The sequence below is a fragment of the Megalops cyprinoides genome, chromosome 12 (assembly GCF_013368585.1).
Source record: "Megalops cyprinoides isolate fMegCyp1 chromosome 12, fMegCyp1.pri, whole genome shotgun sequence".
NCBI lineage: Eukaryota > Metazoa > Chordata > Actinopteri > Elopiformes > Megalopidae > Megalops > Megalops cyprinoides.
The window spans coordinates 8,097,465-8,113,380 of record NC_050594.1 but is presented as its reverse complement, the minus strand read 5'-3'; the positions used below and the strand labels follow the sequence as shown (position 1 = coordinate 8,113,380).

The 15,916-nt window shown below is 39.1% G+C and overlaps 1 protein-coding gene across 1 annotated transcript in view; it reads left to right on the top strand.

Annotated features, from left to right (window-relative positions):
* The window catches only part of zgc:174356 (uncharacterized protein LOC100137120 homolog), a 30,530-nt gene extending 14,842 nt beyond the window's left edge, over positions 1-15,688 (top strand). The window contains exon 7 of the mRNA XM_036542197.1: positions 15,502-15,688. Coding sequence (XP_036398090.1) covers positions 15,502-15,688 — 187 coding nt within the window. The remainder of the gene's footprint in view (positions 1-15,501) is intronic.
* Positions 15,689-15,916: the final 228 nt, after the last annotated feature.

The window sequence follows — 15,916 nt, the reverse complement described above, 5'->3', positions numbered from 1 at the left end:
ACTGGAATAACCAGGGTTGAGGGTAAGAATGAACAACAGCAGTTGTGGTGCCAGGTTGGATCGTTAGAGCAGACTGTGCCTGCTGCTGCTACCCTTCGGAAAGCTGTAAATGCCTGCTAGTGTTAATGTGTTTGAAGACCATCTCAAACATGTCTCAAAAAAGAAAAACACAGGGAAAGTGTTTGGCTGGAGGGATCATAGAAAGCTTTTATCCAGCTCCCTTGTAAAGAGCATCTAGTTGGTATGTGCCTTAGCATAACCAAGCAAATACTTTCCCTAAGTGTAATTTTCAAAATGCCTACTGCTTTTTTCATATTAATGTTGAGCTCATAGAGAGCTCAATATTAATGTCAAGCTCCAGTGGAATAACTATGTTAATGGTAACAGTAAGGTCACAGATTTGTAGCTTTCCAGATAACAACCCAGGTGCCTTTTAATGTCCCACTCCATGCTGTTTTCAATTCCAAGCTCTGGCTTGGAATCAAGCAACATTTGACCTTAACTTTGGCTAACAAATAAATAGAGTTTTTTTTTCAGTTAAACAGAATTAATAATTATGAATTAATAATATATTATTATATATAATATTAATAATATATAAAAAATTGAAATCAATTTTGGTGATCACTGAACTGGACTGACTATATCTGAAAAAAAAAAAAAAAAAACTATTTAGTGAAGCTGATTGAATCCAGGCTTCCATGAAGAACACAGAACTGTCAGGTTCTGACATTTCCTCAGTGCATCTGCCGATTAATTTACCTCAGGTTGAGACCCAGAGACACTTAAATGAGGGATCAACAATATAGTTAAACCTATTAAACCTAATCACACTATCTAGCAGATTGGCGCTTGAATATTCGTGATATTATTCATACCAGTACACAAGAGAATAGATGTGTTATTTGCTGACTTGTGATTGTTGGATAGTCTGAGCTGTTTTTTGCCTTTGTACTTTCCGCCCTGTCAGTTATTTATGTCCTTGTGTGATTTGATTGTGCTCTGTATACATGACTTTATTTACAGCCAACAGTGCAATCTGGGAAAAGGGGCTCTTCCTGTCATTCATGATTTTAGGTTTGAACGTATTTCAGGGCATAGACTGGAGTGCCAGGTGCTGTGTTTGCATCTGTATAGGAATACCTTTATGATTGGAGAAAAAAAATAAAAGTCTTATTGAGTTCACAGGGTAAGCCAACATCACCCCATATAATGTGATTTTTCTCTTTATTTAATTCAGTTAAGAACAAAACTGATTGTTCACGGGTGGAAGTGTCTCTGAGCTATACAGTGTGGGCAGGGTAGCAGTGTGGTGTAGTAGGAAGGAGTAGGAAGTGTAACCAAGTGGTTGGGATTTTTGTTCTCGCTGTTGTACCGTTGGACAAGGTATTATGCATGAGTTGCTTTGGTAAATATCCAGCTGTACAAACGGATACAACGAATTTAAGCCACGCAAGCTTGTATGGATAAGAGCATCTGCTAAGCAAATTTAAGTTTAAATTTTAAGATAGCATTCTCTTCATTGGTTTGTTTGGGGTTTATAATGCACTTTCTGCTGAAATTTCTTTTGGAATTATCAACATTAAGCAGATTCCTAGCTTTGCCCACTTCTTAGTTTTCTGAATTTTGGGAGTATTACTGTATTATCACATTAATGTTTCATATATTCAATCATTAGGAGAGAATGGTTGCTGCCCTTTTTTATCTCAATTAGTCATTCTTTTTAATTCCTCTTGGTTTCCATGCTGAATTCCAGGTAATTGTTTCTCTCAAATAGGCTTTTAATGTGGCTCCTAAGCTGTCCACTTATCTTGTCATTTGTGTCCAGAAATAAATCTGTGGCATTCTGGGTCAGCTGCCTCAAGCTGTGATCTATGATTTCTGGGCAAATTCATGTCCGGAAGCCTTTAGTGTCATAGCTGTATCTTCAGATAATATGATGTTACTAATTGCTGGTCTGATGGCATTTATGGTTATTGTTTATGTAAAAAAGGCTAGGCATCAATATACTTGCACAGGTAACCAGTCTAACCTGTATGTTATCTTGACATTAACTTTATTTAAGCAGGTAATACTTTTTCACAATTCTTAATCAATAACTTGCTTTAACTTCTCTGAATACTGGACACATGTTAATGTGTAAGAATTAATAGAAAGTAGTAACTGTTTACAAGGTTTTGAAGAGATGGCTTCAAGATTTAAGTATGATTTGAAAAATATAGGCAAGGTTGAAAACAATTATTTGTACAGTAAGGTAAAACCATGATGAAAAAGAATTATTTCTGTTTGACTTAATTGTCAGACCTGTGGGCTGCAGATATGTACCAGTTATTTATTCATGGAGGATAAATCATTCAGTCAGTACACAGATGTTTGTCAATATTTTATGTTTTGTGCTGCTTTCTGGTGCAGCGACATTATTCCTTTGTATCATTAATTTTGTATAAATTTGTATACATTTAAATTTGCAATTACAGCTGGTCCCTTTGATGTAGTAGCTTGGAGGGATTTTCTAAATATATGTATACCTACAGAATGTATTCTGTAAGTATGAAATAGGGCAAGGGAAGAAGACACCCCATAAATTTCATACAGTACACATATATCTGGATTGGTACAAAACAATAGGCTCTGCTCATTTTATGAACCGATACCCAATCTATAGTAATACTTTAGTTTTTAGCCCCTTCTTGGCTTCATTTAAATTGCACTTGTTATTTAGAAGTCATTTCTTAATCACAGTGGCAAAGCAGCAGTGTTCGTGCTGTGAAATGCGCATCCATCAAAGCCGATGTTACTTGTGTTGTGAGAACAGCTGTCAGATCAGGGTGACTTCAGAGGACTTATGTGGGAAGCTGAGTGGAAAAAAAGGAGGATTATTTGTCTACAAACAGACTTTGCAAACAGACTGTACTGAGAGTTGAGTGGGAATTCAGTCTAACCTCACTGAGACATTTCTTTCTGGATCTACAGAGCCTATCGTATTTATTCCTGTCCCTGATTAAACAGAAAAAAACATTACTGAACAGAAACAAAAATCTGTAAATTTTTTCTTTTTTATATCGCGTATGGAGGGTGCGGTGACTGATATTACGCTGGGACATTGATCGTTTGTGTCTCCCCGTGCTGATGCGAAGGTATCGCAGTCGCTACCGACCAAGCAGTTGGGTAATGTCTCCATGGCAACGGGCTATCACTGTGAATCACCTGCGAAGTGAAACAACGGTTACTGCAGCCACAACAGCTGCTCTCCCTTCGCCTCCCCATTTGTATACGTTACAGAGGGGTGCCCTTACTCTACGGAGCCAAACATGCGAAGAGATGTGGTAAATGTAGCAGAAACAGCAGCGCTTTGCACAGAAAGCGGGAGCGCTTGTTAAAAAAACCAAAGAAGTCTTAGAATGGTGAGTTCTGAAATGGCAGAACGGGCCACCCAATCGCAGGCAAGCAACAAAATAACTGCGAGCAACAAATGTCGTTATACATGACTTTGAGCCTTGTCAGGTCCAGTGCCCTTTGTGTTAAATGACTGACAGGGAGTTATATATGTTTTTTGGTTCGTTTTCTGCAGCATTTGTACAATATCAGTGGGAATTTGTTCATTTAAGCCCGTTGTGTGAGTTCTGTCATTAATCTTGTTCCTTTTCAAGCTTGTCGAGCTCATGACCTCATGCCTCAAGTGTCTGGAGGCTGTGTAACCCCCCCCCCCAAAAAAAATCATGGTTGTAGGCACTGACCACTAAGTAAGTAGCTAAACACCAAAAGCAAAGTGATCAGAGTGATCTACTATAGAATATGTGCAGCGTAGTGTAACGTGCAGCTTGGACTGAGTTTCCCCAGACATGCCAGCATGGAGCTGCCCGGAGCACTGCTGCGTGATTTGTTCTGATGATCCGACCGAGAGCACTGATTAAGTCACCCTTGGCCTGGTAGACGCCAAGTTTCAAGTTTTGAGTGTCAGCTACGTCACTCAGTTGAGGTCAGTGTCACATTAAATCCAGAGTGCTTGCTTACTGCAACAGACATTATGCAGTTGGAGGAACACTGTCATAAAAAAAAGGGGGGGGGGGGAACGGAACAAAATAATTTTTTATGTAAATATGTTGGCCTACAAAATGACAAACATGGATTGTCACTGATTTTATTTTAAAATTTATGCCAGAACCGTAAGGTTTTGTACCCAAATCTTTGTAGATGTACTCAAGATTTTTCTGACAGTGCAGTTGGCACTACTAACATGGTATCAGAGCTGTGAATATGATTTTAGCAGCATTGATATGATACAAGAGTTGGGGATTCGTTATTGGAAGCTGCTTGATTTAAATTGTTCTTACGGCCATTCCTCAGACTTCCGAGGTCAGGTGACATTTCCTGTATGTAAAAGCATAATCTCGCACACTGTGACTTGTTCTGTTTCAAGTCATTTTAGGTAACAGAACGTCCAGGTGGTAATTACTAGAGCTTTTACTCACCAGGTCCATTACAACACTCAGGCTTCTGAAACCACGTCTGTATCGTTAATGACATACAAAATACAAAATACTTCAGCAGTATTTTGATGATTGATATTAAATTGTAAGACTGTTTTTGGTTTTCATTTAATGGAAATGAAGATGTTACCACCACCCCACTGAGGACCAAAGGACCACCCCACTGAGCTTGAAATGAATGTTTTATTTTTTTCTGCAAACAGTTAGTTTGCATGCCTGGCACTCCAATTTGAAATTCCTGTTGTTTGTATTTGGTAGTGAAATATTTCTTTATTTGTTGTTTTTTTAATGTCTTCATTCATATATAACAAACATTTTACCCACCACCTTGAAAACAATTGATAACACCACTCCACTGGTGACGTGTAACAGCTTAGAGGCTGTCAAACAATGTCCTGGAATATGCGTGAAGTGAGGTGTTGCACCATTTCCCAGTGTCAAAAAAGATCTGCTATAGTACAGGGGGTCACACGTGTTGCCAATAGACTGAAGAAATACACTTCCCGCTGTGTGTGTTTTTTTCCCTGTGAGAGTTTATTTTACCTCATTTTTCACATGCCTCAGAGCATACCAGACAGCACATTGCCAGGCCCAGGTAAAAAGGAGACATGCAGACACAAAAGGTTCCCAAGGGCAAAAATAAGACCGAAATATGAATAGAACCTGCAATATGATTATGCACAAAATAAAGTCACTCTTCACTTTGAAAGGAATAGAGGGTGGCAAAATGGAGGCACACAGAAAAGATGAATGATGCAAATGTGGCCTAAATGTGGTGCTAGCAGAAAAAACAGAGTAGTCAACTTCATGCAGAAATGCATGAATGAATATTAATCTGTCTGTGATGCCCACATTGCTTGGGTTTATAAGCCACAAATATAGTTAATGAATAGGATAGGGAAAACACATTTCCTCATGCATTTCATTGATAGATATTCAGGTAAATAGACTGACAGCTAAAGAAGCAAGTGAAGCAAAAACATAATCCATACAGGGAACAGTCATATTTACACATGCCTTTAGGTGTCCTTTCCATCTAAGAAGCCACTTTTTTCTGGTTCCCCTTGCCCAAATAAAATGAGTGCTGAACTTATATAAAATAGTATGTTTTATGAAAAGCTTCACACAGAGATGATCGTGCAGTGTTCGGGAAATCATTTAAAAAAAAAAAACATTTTCCACCTCTCTCAGATAACACACAACACAGGTTCTTTCAAATTCTTTTATTTTTTCGCTGTGTGGCAGTACAGCGAGCAGACTCAATAAACGCAGGCCAAGGAGCCTGCTCTGAACTGCATGAGAAATGCACTTTCAGTAAAAATGAAAGCAGCACCGGCACTGCTGCCCCTTGGATAGGCTAACATAGGCTTATGGAACAATAGGAAGTAGGTGAATGGCTGCCCTAGCAGATTGAAACCTGAAAGAGCATCTGTAAGGATAGTTTTACGCTATATTTTATAATAGTAATAAACTAGTAATATAGTTATTATATCTTATGTTTTATATAATGTTCTATGTTTAATAATAATAAACTAATAATAGTATCAGTAAACTTATAGTTTAATTTTGTTAGCAAAAAGCAGTAGCCCCTGAGATTTCAACTAATTGGTTTTTGCTCAAAAGGAATTTCTGATGCACTGAACATGCTCAGAAAAACATTGCTTAATGAGGGCAGATAACTATTTTTTCATTTGATTAGTGGATGCTCTTATACAGAGCAACTCATGTAGCTTATCTGTCATCCATATACTTATGCAGTTGGGTATTTACTGAATATTAAGGTTAAGAACATTACTCATGGGTACACCAGCAGTGCCCCACCTGGAAACTGAACCAAGCATCTCTGGGTTACAAGCCCTGCTCCTTACCACTATGCCACTGTTTTACGCTTTCTCTGCACTGGTTACATTACATTACTGGCATTTAGCAGATGCTCTTATCCAGAGTGACTTACAGTACATAGGCGACAGTTTTTACATGTTATCAATTTATACACCTGGATATTTCCTGAGGCACTTCTGGGTTAAGTACCTTGCCCAAGGGTACAGCAGCAGCCCCCCAACGTGGGATCAAACCAGCACCTTTCAGTCACAAGCCCTGCTCCTTACCACTATGGTACACTGCTGCCCCAGTTGACCGTAATAGAGGGTCTGACTATAGCTAGACCCAACCGGAACCATTTTTGTTCATCTGGGGCTGCAAGCAATGCTTGTGTCTTGAGACGTGGCATGGCAAATGGACAAATTAATCATCAAACGTGATTTAAAACCTCTCTTTGTTAGGTGCAGTGCTTCTCAGTGTGCACAAATATTGACATAGGTGCCCAAATGGTTTTTTAATATTCAAAGGCAAACATCATGCAAACATAGAGCCCCTGGCTAAGACTACCTGCCTCGCCTCTTTATCAGCTCATTAAATAGCGTCACTTCCCAAAAATTACAGCTGAGACAAGGTTGCCACAGGCCAAGACGCAGTGTCCATTACAGAAGGGCATTGTGCCAAGCAGCTCTTCGAACCAAAGTAAGAAAGATTATTAAACATGACTGCATAAGCACCAGTTGTATTAGATTTATTGGTGAGTTATGTGCAATTCATTTTAAGATGAAATTGGTGTGGTTTGGCTTGTTAGATGCAATTCAGAACTGGTATTTCAAATTGTTATATTTTTCCTGCAATCATATGAACTTTGCCTCATTTTTTCCCTTTAAAACAGGATTTGACTTGCCCTACTGAAAGTCATTTGACTTTGTCTGACTATTTTCTGATCCTTAGAACTTTATTTTGAATACAGGAATTGCAAACTAAGTTCAAGACAGACCCCACCACACTACCTTTAATTTCAAGGAAGTAACTGCAAGCTTGAGTTCACTTAAATACCAGTGTCTGCTTGTCTTAATAAACGTAGTCTCATTTTTTTCATAAATTTTTCTTGCTATGGTGAACGAAGCAGCCAACAAAACAGGATAGCATACAGTATTCTGGTCCTGATTTGGCAGACAAAAAAGTTACTGCCCTATACAAATTATTATCCTTAAAAATGATTGAAAAACACACCACAATGAGTTTTGTGTTTAATTGTCAAACATGGACTATATACAGGTAGGCTTGGCTTGACTACAGTGTTGCTATTCCACTATTTCCACCGATAGGGCCTACTTACTTAATGTTCTGAGTCAACCTGTTTTATTTACATTATATATCATATATCTTGTATTTTACGTCATACCAATTGCTATATTAAATTTTATCATGATAGAGCTGAGCACAGAACCTAGAATATGACATGCAACTCAATAGTACAAAATTGAAATAATGAAATAACATCTAATTTATTGGAATAAATAACAGAACAGAAATAACAAATTCCAGAGTAAAATCTCCTCAGAAAACTAATAATTAGCAGTCAGTTAGTGAAGATAAGGCCTTTTAACATTTCCTCATAAGAAACCTAGAAGAGACAAGAGGATAAACCCGTGGGCTCAATGAACAATTGTCCTTCATTAAATACAAGTGATACATTTTTTCCAATACAAGCAGTTTTTTTTTTTGTTAATTTTGGAAAATGTCGAATACTTGTACTTGCAGTGAAAGTGAAGATGTGTTCATTAAAGAGTGCTGTATGATGCTGTGCTGAGGTTTCAGCCTCAGACCCCCTGCTATTAGCTATGATTAGGAGCTTACAGGAACTCGTAAGGGGTTATTTAAAGTCAGTGGGGTGGTCAAATGTTCGGAGTCAACAATAGCATGTTTGCTGCTCAGAAGAGAGCCAGTTAGCTGTGACCCCAGGGGTCATGGTTTTAGTAAGAGAAGGGGCCTTCTGGGGATGCTGTCTGTTCACTGTTGCTAATATTTACAGATCTTTTTGGTTACTATGATAACATAATAATTGTTTTGCAAGGAGTACAGAAACACCTGAGCCTCTGCTCTCACCTGGTCACTCAAGGTCTGTGCTTGCTATCCCTGCAAAACTGAACTATCAGACCGGAATAACATGCACTAAGCGTAATTTACTTTCTGTTGAATTACACAGTTACAATCATGCACACGAAAACCACTTTCACAATGGTCATATTCGGCAATCCTCACCTAGAAAAGAAGAAAGTTATGAAGTTTTCAGCCTTTCAGACAATTTGGTGACTAGTCCAATTTCAGAGAAGGTTCATATGAGGTCAGTAAAAGTTTCATATTTCCTGTTAGAACAAAAAAGCGCAGCCAAGCCCATCTGTAATATTCACATGATTTGAGCTTTTCAATTCAGCAATGCTGGCAGAGGTTTTAAAGCGTTCAGCTGCTAAATTATTTTTTTAATGAAAAAGGTTTGATACAACAAGCTCAGAACCCACCTAGACCTTGACATAAAGGTATGCCGTGTCATTTAAAATCCAGTTCCTTTGTTGCTAGTGCTCCATATTTCTGAAACAGTTCACAATTTTTCCTCCCTTTTTGTTTTTTTTTTTTTTGCATTTACCAGTTATGGATTACTCCTCCACCTTGAGCGCTTAAGAACATTTACAAGAGGATGCTTAACAGACCATGAGATTAACAAAACAAGAGGAACGGTAAGGAGAGGGCTCGCTTTGTCTTGGCATGTGTGCCGAAGGTAGCAGCAGGAACAGAAGACTTGGGGATTTGGCTCTGAGTTGCGGGTAGACACTCTGCTGGTCTGCAGTTAATACTAATCCCATAGGCAGTGGAAGTGGAAGATTCTAGAAGGGGGGAGGGATGCAGTAATTTCATCACACAGAACGACACATAACAATCCTGTCTTATGCTTGTGTCGAACGGTAGAGAGGGAGGAGTGGCAACTGGTATCTCTCACTGACCTTACCTGGCATCCCTTACCTGTGCTGCCACATAACATCTTTTCTGTCCAGAAATTTGAGGTGTTTTCTCCAAATATATGTCCCTGTCACTGGTTGCAGTTGGCCCTCAAAGTATCTCTTCCATACCTTCTGTATCACATTGCATTTCGAAATTTATGTTTGCATATGCTTGATAAGCAACACTAAAAATGCACAGGAGGAATCACTGATAAAGAAAGACAGATACATTAGTCATGAAAAAAACCTCATGATTTGAGATAAGGGAACTGAAACAATACATAATATCTTGTTAAAGTTTAAGAGTGACCATAATTTCATGGCAGGTGTGGATTTTAACAATAGCAATATCAAAATAGACAGGAACCATGCAGAAGTACTCCCTCATTCCCAAAGGCTAATGAAACATGTAATAGACATTCATGATTTGCATTATTCAACTGAATTACAGCAGAGATGAATTCGTAATTATCTCACCTATGTGCCTGAGCCAAATCTGGGACTCATTCATTCTCATTCACAAGACGTGACATGTTATCATGTTATCCCACCTGAAGCACTACTTGGGATTTCTAAACCATTCCATCTGTGAACCTGAAGAGCTCCTGTTAGAATTTTTTTCACACATTTATTAAGAGACACTCAATTTTGGAATATTTATAAATCCAGGGACTCGTCTGAGATACTAAATAAAAGCAGGGGCGAACACTGTGGCCTTTTGGTTAAGGAGATGGTCTTGTACCCGAAATGTTGCATTTTTGCTTCCTTGTCAGGGCCATTCTACATTGGATTAAGTTCCTTAATCTGCATTGCTTCATTTAATATGCAGCTCTTATAAATAGATAATATGTGAAGCTCATTTTCCTGGGCAGGGTAATAGAGTGCTGAGATGAAATAATCTACTGGCCAAGGAGGCAAGGAGGTTTTTGTTCAACTACCCAAGCAGACAGACCTCTGTTTTTTGTTTCAGGTCATTCTGTCATACTGTGTGGATGCTTGTGGGACATGGGGAGAAAAAAAATATTTATCTTGAGAAAATTACTTCAATGCTTTGGAACAATGAGGGGAAGAGGAACTTACCTTGAGGCAGAAGCTTAGTGTCTTGAAGGAATCATATCATACATTGAGGGTATATCCATATCTTGAGGTGAAAACCTCATATCTTGAGGGTACAACATCCTAATCTCTGGGAAAAAAGAAACTTAACACCTTAACACACAGAAACTTGGGAACAATATCCTTATTGAGAGAAATACATACCATAATAGGAAAGATATAATATCTCACAGAAACATGATCCAGGAAACAACTTGATACCTTGAAGAAATTACATACTTCCAGTATCATGAGGGAGTAACATGAGACACAGCCAAGAAGGGCCTCTACCACTGCACCCTGCTTACGGTCACAAGCAAACAATTTGCATATTATGGACACAGGCCCAAGATAGATCTTGCATGGCTACAAAAATTACCACTGAAATGGAGAGACAATTGTCTGTTTTATCTTGAGACATAAAAAAGCAACAGGAGCCAGGTGTATTGGTAAGTAATTACCAATATGGTAGCACAGGTTATATTATCAAGGAACTTGCGGTTATCGCCAGGTAACAGGTAACCAGGCATTTGCGTAAACATTCATAGGCATAGCAGAGGGAATTTATGTACCCATTGTCATTGATCCAATACTTGATGTGATGTTTAATCTATGTCCTAATGTCCCAGTGCGGTTAATTTGAATTTCACTGTAATAAGAAACTTTGTATGCTTCACATTACATAATATCAATTAACTTGCCTTTTCTAAGGCCCATTATTATGTCTCATTACTCTAATTGCCTGGTTATTTATTTTCCCGGTGATAATGGCACAGTCCTCATTATCCGTACACTTAAAGCTGTTACCATGAAGATGTTCCTTTCCTTACAAACAAATGAAAAATAGATTGCACATTATTTGTAATTTGCTGCCTCTTTATGAGCTTAAAGGTGTTGTGTCTGTATATCTATTTTGTTCGTCCTTATTTAAGATGGTTTCAATGACGTTCAAACTGAATGATATATTTATGAATTAGGACAGTATAGAAGTAGGAATCTGTAAAAAGAGTACATGCTCAAGTGTTCAGCAATGGTCTTGTAAAGATGCAAAATCTATTCAGACCCTGTATAAATGATATATATGTATTCACGTGTAATTCAAGAACATAGCTTTATGAAATATAGCAGCTAAACATGCTAATTACACAGATGAATAGTGCAGAATTATATTAGTGAGCCTTGCGCTTCTCTTAAACAGGTGAACTTTCCCGTTTGAGGTGGGCAGAGATTTGGCGAAGCGACTATTGATTTGGACGCCGGGATGATCCTAGCTGCAGAGCCTATGCAAATCTCGAAAGAAGGCCTTATTGCTGTTCTCCAGGTTGAAATGAGAGCCGCTGCGGAATCAATACTGCGGCTTGTTTGTTTGTCAGCATCATTACTTATTCATTTGTGTGGCAGTGCGAAAGGGGGGCTTTTACGGGGTTATCGTTGGGGACTGTCTAGTGTTTACATCCTGAGTTCAGCTGAAGCTCTGGATTTAATACCTGCCCCAACCAAATCGAATAAAGAAACCCCTCTGAATATGCAAGGAGCTTTGAGCAAATGTAAGCAGGTGATACATTAGAACTGGTGCCTTATTTATTTGAGCAAAGCTAGTCTTGTCGAGATTGCAAGGTCTGGTATCTCATTACGGCATCACTGTAGCAATATCTTGCACGCCATTGCAGTGTAGTTAGAGTGGTCTGGGTGTTTGAAATGCTGGAAGTTTGAAATCTTTGCTGTGCAAAGCAGCGCACATGTTGGACAGAAGAAGTTAAACATTCACGACATAAGAGGATTTGTTATTTCTGCAACTCTTGTTCTGAATCCAGAAGAGTGATGTTTTTTCCAAACTCAGACACACGTGCCTGTAAGGAAAAAGAAAAATAATATGATTGCTGTAGTAATGTGGGGCCTTTTTTTCAGTGTCAGGTGGATTTAGCTGCATGATGAGATATTTAAATAAGGACATTTTTGATATTCTCTGTACAATATAAATAGGCTCTGTGTCCTTGGTTCTGCTGTTGAAAAGGACTCATGGTTCCATCTGTTCCTTTGAAAGTCCACAAAGGAACACATGCAGGGGGGTGGGGATGGGGGAGCGCTACCTTCGTTACAGAAACATGTTTATAATAATTAACGGCAGAAATTGGTTTCTGTATTTTCCAACACAGAAATGACCTTTAGAAAAAAGAGAGTGCTCTGCAAATTACGGTGCTGTTGAATACACGATTTGAAATATTGTGAAAAAACAATTTCCAGGTGGCAAAAAAAGGTATAAATACAGAATAAAATCACAATAATAACAATTTTTCGTCCTATGACATGCAGGCTGTCAGCAAAAATCCGTTGGTATTCGGCGCTTGAGCTGCCTCATTAAGCCTCGGTCAACGGGAATTCTGAGGCCACAATCATTGCGGTACGGTGTGGGTGATTAAAAAAACGAGGGATTATCTGAACTTGTCGATTTAATGTGGCTCGATTGCGTTCTTTTTTGAACTGAACAGCAGCTTGAGGGGATTTGCGGTGCTCTGAGATGTGGCTCGGTTGCTGTTCCACATGTGTAAGTTCTAATTAAGACAGAAAATTGCATAGCTGGTGTGCTTCGTAGAGTAAAGCATCTGAACGGAGAATGCAACCAGCTTTAGGGTCGTATACTTGACACGGTTATTTATTATATACCATTTGTTTTCAATTACTGTCTATGCCATCTGGATAATGTAGCCTATTATATTCCACTATCAGTCTGTCTGTCTGTCGGTTTGTCTGTCAGTCTGTCTATACGATTATTCAGGGAAATTCCAATAGATTTTTCAGTTTGTTACCCATGGCAGCAGCCAAAAATGTATGCAAGTACAGTTTACTTTCATTTTATGTAAATGTTTTTTTCACCCTTTTTGAAGTTCCAAATGAAGATTCCAGTGAAGAATTTTCAAACAATCGCTACACAATCAACCGAATCTAGACAACAAACCAGTCCCTTGCATGACCATAAAAATGCACTTATAACTTCCTTTCTGCGTCAGCATACCTCCGCCACCCCACCCCCCCCCTCTCTTTCCCCTGTTTATGATGCCCACATAGACTTTCAACAACCTCAGCCCACTGCCAGGTGTGATCCCTTTGTGTGACTCCAAGCCAAATAAAGTACCGTTATAACCACATCAAAAGCAACCTTTATGCTTTGATTGTATGGAAATTCATTTTTACCAAACCACATATTGGCCGTAAGGATAGACGTCTAACCTCTACCATCTAACTTCTGCTTGCTTAAAGACAACTACATCTGCATATATTCTTTAGTCTTAGTCCAATTAATCTTGATGCAAATCTTTTTTTGAGCCCTTGACTGAATTATAGTAGATCCCATGCAGTGGCATTTATATGTATGTTTATTCCTTTGGCAGATGCCCTTAACCAGCACGATTCACATGAAGTACATAAAGTGCGGTCAGGCAATTAGCTGCACAAAACCTGAATCGTTAGTGCCATCCATAAAATATAGGGCCATTGTGGGAAACACTGCCACAAGGGAAGTAAGTACTGTCGTGAGGAGCACAGCTTAAACTATTACCGCCAATTTCCAGCCAGCGGGTTTGATGTGCCTCACGTTTCACCACAATGTGTTTACCACTGTGTTTCTGCCACTGAAAAAGCCTGAAGTGCCACCAGGCTTTTATCTGCTACTCTTAAACTGCAATCCGTTTTACAGCTACCAGCTTTTGTCACAGTGTTAGGAGGGGAAGGGGTCAGAGCACTGAATTTTTAATGTGCAAAATGTACCATGTTCATATTGGTACTCTGAGGAGGTACATTTTTGGGAGGTGGCAAGAAAAGGTGAACTGTTTTAAAAAGTAGGGCAGCAAAAGCTTTTGCTGCAATGTAGTGCCGTTGGAGTGATCATCAGGGTGCTTACAAATTGAATTTATGTGGAATTTGGATTTTCATTAACTGCCACATTTATATTCACAGGTGGATCAGCGAGATGCCGGCCACCCATCCTCGTCTGGTCATCCAGGACTAAACTGCAGCACTGCCTAATGATCACCGTGCCAGACAGGAAAAGGCTCTGAGACAGAGAAGTTCAAGAGCACTGCGTGATGCGGGCTGATGCAGTTTTGACGAGGAAATGAAATTATAGAAATTTCAAATTTTCATTTAGTCTTAATAATGGTGTACTTCCGAGATTATGTCTTTTGTTTTTCTTTTCAATGCAAAGTGTTGTCCTCATTATTTTTTGACCTGTTGTGATTCTTCGGCCCATTCAAGATGATTCATTTTGGGGAAAAAAAGGCAACAGTGCCAACTGCCCTCGTAGAACAAATGATATGATATGATATTTTTAGTTATCCACAAATATGGGTATTTCTACTCAGAAATGTGTCAGACTTGCTTTTTTAATATTTTAAATTCAATTGACACAAAACCAGTCAGTTGAAATCAGACAGTTCATCCAGTTTACTGCTGAAAGTCAAACTTAGCATCCCTGGTCTGAGATGCAAAGGATGGCACGACCAGGCTAAAGGCCAGCTTTCTCTCCATCCGAGGGCTATGCTGAATAAAGGTCAAGGTTGCCAGCCTGATTTCAAAATCTCAATCCAGTGTGATGTTGTCTGTCAGCCCAAAAAAGATGAAACTGTTGTGTGGCCAAATGACATTACACAGTCAGAATGCAAATCAGACATTCAACAATGTTTACTTTGGAAAATGCCACAGAAAAGACAAAACTACCAACTAGTTTCTTACAAATAACTTGTCATTAAGGAAACACAAAAATGACTATTATTGCTCATGAATGAGTCTATTTTTGAGTTTTTTGGGGGAAAATATCACATAAAAGCCAAAATGACAGCTGTATTTTAATTCTCAGAAATGTGAAATTCATGTCGATTCAGCCAATTTGGCTGAAGATGCTGAACTAGAAGACATTCACAAAGACAGACAGAACTGTGGGAGAGCTGTCAACACACAGTGTCTTCTGGACATCTTAAGGGCATGCCTTTTGCTCTAGATGAGGGAATGTGGTCTAGTCAATCTGATTAGTCATCCTAGGCGATGTGAGCTGGGGGAGTGCTGTGTGCGCCTGAGGATGGCCTCTGTCTGTGGTCCTCAAGGTCCTGCCACGCCCTAGTTTTCCAAGTCGTGCTGTCCCTCGAGCTGATGCGAAGAAGGCCTGAAGGAACAATTCACTTTGCTGGCCCTTTCAAAGCGGGGCCTGACCTTCCCAGCACCGTGTATGAGTACCTCCACTCTGATTGGGCCGCAATTGTCAAACCCTTAGAGGGCAAGGAATTATTTTGATAGCGAAGATTGTGGAACTTTTTTTACTGTGGCTCTTCCTTTCTCCAAACGAAAACAGTGTGGTTTTAAGATTGTAACAGCCGATGCCTGAGTAAACAGGTAAAAAGGTTAAAATGTTTCCTGTATTTATGCCAGCAAATTTGGAATATCCAGATTTTAGAATGCAAAAAGGCCTACAGGTGTGCGGCAGTGTTTATGAATGTGCCAAAGATTTGCTTCTCTTGTAGT